Source organism: Maniola hyperantus, chromosome 7 (assembly GCF_902806685.2).
Source record: "Maniola hyperantus chromosome 7, iAphHyp1.2, whole genome shotgun sequence".
NCBI lineage: Eukaryota > Metazoa > Arthropoda > Insecta > Lepidoptera > Nymphalidae > Maniola > Maniola hyperantus.
Genome location: NC_048542.1, coordinates 10,835,679 through 10,841,848, shown reverse-complemented (window position 1 = coordinate 10,841,848; position 6,170 = coordinate 10,835,679). Strand labels below are relative to the sequence as shown.

The following is a 6,170-nucleotide window of genomic DNA, read 5'->3' as shown; positions in this document are numbered from 1 at the left end:
TTTTTAAATATTTGCATGGCAGCCAGTTTGAAAGTTACTTATTTGTTGTCATAGCGGCTATAAAACACACACTCTGGGAAAATTTCAACTCTCTATAGGTCTCCTACCTATTATACGGTCCATGAGATACATACAGTCCGCTGAGAGACGGACGGACAGAGAGTCGGACAGCGGAGGCTTAGTAATAGGGTCCTGTTGGCACCATTCGGTTACGGAATTTTTTGTCTCAAGCAGCGTGACTCCAGTCATTCGCCTAGGGCACCACGTTTGCTTGGGCCGGCGCGGGGTATTATACAATACTAATAATAATATGACACAGAACATAGTATAAAAAATATTAATAACTCAAACAATGAGATACGCTTTTTTGACAGTTATTTTGTTTTGACTTTAAATTTTTAACCTAACATTTTTTTAATAAATTTAATGACCAAAACCACGATTAATATTATCGAAATCAAAACTGTTAATACTGCTGACATAACGATTAACAGGATTTCAAATTCAAAGTACTCAGTATAAGATAAATTAGCACCAGAGCATCGCAAATGCTTCGCTCCACCGTGCCTTATGACATACTCGGTCCACCATACAGCGCTTTCAAGAGGAGACATTAGTTGATCACGCCGATACTCTCGAAGTTTTATTATATTGTTTCGGTAGCTGAAAAGAAAAAATAATACTTTTAATTTCACTAGGTACCTATAGTTTAAATGCGGGTATGCTTGTTTGTTGGTTTTTCCTTCAATCACGCCGCAGCAGAGCAAGAGATCGACGTTATTTTTCATGGATGTAGTTAAAGACCTGGAGAGTGATATGCTAGGCTACGTTTATTCCAAAAAATCTAAAAGTTCCTAAGAGGTTTTTATAAACTTGAGTTCACGCGGGTGAAGTCATGGGCATTAGCTGGTTTTCTTAAAAAAAGTTTTAGATGACGATTATATTTTCTGAATGCAGCCAGCGCTTGTGTCAAGTTACCTTGTTACCTCCATTACATGTATGTCTCTCATTAGCCCAAGTAGGTTCGATTTACGTCTTCTAATCATTATACCACTTAAGTGATAAAAATTGTTTTCTTTCTCAGGTTAGGTTATTAAATCCGTGAATTTTATAGATAACTAGCTGCCCCGGCGAACTTCGTACCGAAATTTTTAAATTTTTCTCTCCGTAAGAACCACCCCCGTACTTCAAGGAAATAGGAATATTATGAAAAAAGAATTAGCGAAATCGGTTTAGGTGTTCTCGAGATTTGCGATCAGCAACACATTCAGCGATTTATTTTTATATATAGAGATATGCAGTCTTAACCACCGAGAATTTCTTTTAATAAATATTTCATATTTCACTCACCTATAATCTGTTATAACAGTTTCAACAGCGCTTTTGAGCTCTTCGGCTGTTAAAGATTTTATATCAAGTTTTTTACCAATACCATATTTAACATATTTTTCTGCATTGTACCATTGGTCTCCTAACATAGGTATTGCAACAAGAGGAACGCCAGCATTAATAGCTTCATCTGTCGATTGGAGTCCACCTTGTGTGATAAAAAGCTTAACTTTTGGATGTCCTGTAATTTTTTAATTATTAAGTTAAGTACAGATTAAAAAGTTTAATATTTTAAATACCAACTATTTACTTACTCAATAAGTCTGCTTGTGGATACCACTTCGAAATTTTTATATTACTAGGTTGTTCTGGTAATTCATTTTTGTCCCACTTCCATAAAACATCAAAAGGAAGTTTCGAGAGAACATTAATAATCACTCTTATTTTATCTGAAGGTATCATTTCTGCTAGAACGTTTGTACCAAAACTCACATAAATGACGCCGTGCTTTGAAGAGTCTAAATATTCTTGTAGATCCTGTGAAAGTATAATAATTAACATAATATTATAACATTAATATAGTATAGTGTTATTGCGTATTCAGTAATAGTTTGTGTTGTTCTATTTCTATATTACTAGAAAAAATAATAATAATAATAACTTCTAAAAATTTACCTTTGGTAACTCTTTTTCCGGTAAAATATGTATTCCGCCAATATAAAGAACATTAGAGGGAGATGGCTGATTGTCTGCCCAAATAGGATGAATATTAAGAAACAACATATCAATATTGAGGTAAAGATCACTCAAAGGAGGGACTTTTGAACCAAAAACATTTCTCAATATTTCGTTTTCATCAATTTCGTTTAAGTAGTCCGCAAATTCCACAGAATAGTACTTGTAAACTTGGTCCAGTTTTTCCGTAAGCGTAAGATTATAAATCCTTGGCTGTAGCATATAGGGATATAACAATGGGTGTGAATGCATCCCCATAACCTTATGATGGTTGAGAACCACACCAAGAGAACTTATTAAAATAACTGGTGCTTTGAAAATGTGAGAATAAACAAGTGCAGGTCGTACAACAGCTTCGATTAAAATTAAATCAAACTTTTTCCTGTCGTTATTAATTAATGCCTGGATTTCAGGTGATTGTAATTGCGCTACAAACATTTTTGCTATCGATAGTGTTGTTTGCCTCATAACATTGAAATTCATACTATTGCCATCAACTTTGTAATCATTTTGAAATGTGTTGTGCCAAACTTCGTAAGATATATCATGTACATCTATTTCTCTTAAATTTGGTGGGAAATTCCCTTCAGGAAACGCAGGGTTGGGCGTTATAACTGTAACATCATGGCCTTTTTTAGCAAGTTCCTGAGTCAATGGACGAAACACAACTTGGTGACTTATTGAAGGCATAGGAAACACAGCTAGTATTTTTGCAGGTTTAATTTCTGCAATTACGCTCATAAATAGTAGCACTGATAAAAATTTGAACACCATTTTAAATATGTATTTGAAATTATTTTTATTTTGAACACTATTTAATCATCGATGTATATATTTAACCCATTAGAGATATACTATCAAATACATAGGTGATGTGACCTTAACTATGTTTACAACTTTATACTCTGACAGCTGATACAGTTGTGATTATTTTTTAAATTAGTTTTTACAGTTCAACAGCTCAGTAAATAATGGAATATTTTTGATTGATATAATAATTGTGTTCTTGGTTGATTACGAATCGGGGTAATAAAACTAAATACAACCTTAATAGCTAAGTTTAGGCATATAGGTCAAGCCAAGCTCATTCAAAACTTTTATGATAATATTATAATACAGAAGAAACGTCTTAATCTAGATCTTTACAAAAGTATTTCTTTCGTAAATTTTGTACAAACACAACATGACATACAACAAAAAAAATACAATTTCACAAAAACAGACAGACAGACAACAAAGTGATCCTATAAGGGTTCCGTTTTTCCTTCTGAGGTACGGAACCCTAAAAAATCATAAAATACGAGACCATCTTCTTAACATTATTATATTACATCTAGCTTATGTTCGTAATTTCATCACAAATTTCAACCCTCTATTTCCCTCCTTTAAGAGTTGAATTTTCAAAAATCCTTTCTTAACAGATCCCTACGTCATAATAGCTATCGGCATGCCCGATCAGCCCGATCCGTCCAGTAGTTTGAGCTGTGCGTTGATAGATCAGTCAGTCAGTCAGTCAGTCACCTTTTCCTTTTATATATTTAGATTATGTATCATAGCTCACATTTGACTGTCATTTTGTCTTTAATAAATCTATTAAACGCATTAAATATAAAAACTATAACTATAATTGATATTGCTAATATTATTATTACACTTAAAAGTAAAATACATAACACTTTCATTTCAAAGTACTGAACATAAGATATATTTGCTGAAGGTGGACGTAAATGTTTTGCTCCACCGTGTCTCATGACGTATTCCACCCACCACATAGCTCTTTGAAGAGGAGATTCTGGCTGATCGTGCATTAATTGTCGCAGTTTTACTAAATTCTTCCGATAGCTAAAAATAAAACGATTTTGAATTATTTACTTGCAAATCTTACATTAATTGAAATATTGATGAAAAGGCATGCTCACCTATCATCTTTTGCTACATTTTCAACGGCAACTCTAAACTCTTCAGCTGATAAGGTTTCTATATCAAGCTTTTTACCAATTCCATGCTTCACATATTTTTCTGCATTATACCATTGGTCGCCAAACAATGGTAAAGCAACAAGAGGTACACCAGCAGCTATAGCTTCATCCGTTGATTGTAGACCAGCTTGTGTTATAAATAGTTTGACTTTAGGATGTCCTGAAAACTTCTATACATTTAAGCTATGAACCCATTTTCGAAAATTATGTTTTAAAATAGGCTCTAAGAATACTGCAACGTATTGTAATGCTTTTAAAATTTCATGATTGTTAGGGATGTTACAATTGATATTTTGTCCATAAAAAAGACTAAAAGAAACAATTATCGACGTTGGAACGCTCTTAATTGTAAAATTTCGTTTCATTATCTGGCCGTAAGAATCTTAAAACTTAATCTGACCAACTTACTTAATAAATCAGATTGAGGATACCACTTTGATAGTTTTATATTTTCAGATTGTACCGGTAATTTATTTTTATCCCACTTCCATAAAACATCATACGGAAGACCAGATAATACTTTGACAATTATTCGTACTTTATCTTCTGGTATTGCACCTGCTAGTGCGTTTGTCCCAAAACTCAAGTATATCACACCGTGCTTTGAAGAATCTAAATATGTTTGTAGATCCTGTCAAAGAAAAGAAAATAAGTTATCAGGAAAACAATTCAGAATTTAGAGCAAGATAGTAAAACTTTACTAAGGTTAGAATGAAACATTTGATTTTTCTCTTTATTTTAAAAATCTCACCCTTGGTAATTTTTTTTCTGGGGTTTGATGGATTCCGCCGATACACAGAACAGTTGGGGGAACTGGCTGATTATCTATCCAAATAGGATAAGTATTGACAAACAACATATCAATGTTGTTATAAAGCTCACTTAGAGGTGGAACCTTTGAGCCAAACATCTTTTGCAACAGGTCAGTTTCATCAATTTCATTTAAATAGTCAGCAAATTCAATAGAGTAATACTTATAAAGTGTAATTAATTTTTCAGTGGTCGTAAGATTGTAAATCCTTTTCTGAAGCGGTGTAGGATATAATATTGCATGTGTATGCATACTCATAACCTTCGGGTTACTAAGGATAGCACCTAGAGAACTCACTAAAATTACTGGCGCTTCGAAAAAATAAGAATAAACAAGTGCAGGACGTATCATAGCTTCAAGCAATATTAAATCAAACTTGTTATCCTTATCATTGATAATTTCCTGAATTTCAGGTGATTTTAACTGTATTGCAACTATTTTTGTTAGCAATGTCCACTTTACGCGTACAATATTAAAATTTGTACTACTGCCGTCAGATTTGTAGCTATTCATGTATAAGTTGCGCCATGTTTTGTAAGATATATCATGAACATTAATTTCTTTTAAATTTGGTGGAGTATTTCCATCAGAAAATGCTGGGTCAGGTGTTATAACTGTGACTTCGTGGCCTCTTTTAGCAAGTTCTTGAGTTATCGGACGAAACACAACTTGATGGCTAATTGAAGGTACAGGAAACACAGCCAATATTCTAGCTGGTTTTATTTTTGCTATTACACACACAAATATTAACACATACACAAGTTTTGACACCATTTTAATAATTTTTATCTCTATCACACTAACGATTTACTAAGACATGTATGGTCGTGTTTTTAATAATAAATAATATACTAAATAGGTACACTAATAACTACTTAAAGACTACTCTACTGTACTAATGGCTTTGTAAAATTTGTGATAACACTGTTGTGTGTAGGAATACAAACTTAATAAAATATGGTTTCACTAAAATGCTTTAACTATGACTTAAAACTTATATAAAAGGTTTAAATAACTATATCGTGTTACATGAGCAATATCTTAGAAAATAATATATATGAAGTCACTCATGTCAAGTCATGAAGTCACACAGTAGCTCTTACATAAGTATAATGTTATGAATAGATAACACTAAGATACGTTGTCGTTTGCTTTTTTGTACCAATCTTATAAATATACACATAAAATAGTACTTACAGTAGCCAGGAAGAAATATTGTACATCGACCATTAACGTCGTTTTGTCTGTCTCAACGACAGAGACAACGCTCTACGAAACCGCTATCTCTTTCTAAAGGTCGATGTACAATATTTTCT

General features: G+C 32.9%; 2 protein-coding genes across 2 annotated transcripts; both read right to left on the bottom strand.

The window, feature by feature from the left end:
* Nucleotides 1–288: 288 nt before the first annotated feature.
* Nucleotides 289–2,839, bottom strand: LOC117983457 (UDP-glucosyltransferase 2-like). The gene is made up of 4 exons (XM_034970013.2): nt 2,005–2,839; nt 1,644–1,866; nt 1,351–1,570; nt 289–663 (listed from the first exon to the last, which is right to left on the bottom strand). Exons 1-4 carry the CDS (start codon nt 2,836–2,838, stop codon nt 399–401), a joined length of 1,542 nt encoding a protein of 513 aa, XP_034825904.2. The 5' UTR covers nt 2,839; the 3' UTR covers nt 289–398.
* A 53-nt stretch (nt 2,840–2,892) lies between these two features.
* On the bottom strand, nt 2,893–5,629 carry LOC117984038 (UDP-glucosyltransferase 2-like). The gene is made up of 4 exons (XM_034970687.2): nt 4,795–5,629; nt 4,452–4,674; nt 3,984–4,203; nt 2,893–3,906 (listed from the first exon to the last, which is right to left on the bottom strand). The coding sequence occupies exons 1-4, from the start codon at nt 5,626–5,628 to the stop codon at nt 3,615–3,617; spliced, it is 1,569 nt and encodes a 522-aa protein (XP_034826578.2). The 5' UTR covers nt 5,629; the 3' UTR covers nt 2,893–3,614.
* Between the last annotated feature and the right edge of the window lie 541 nt (nt 5,630–6,170).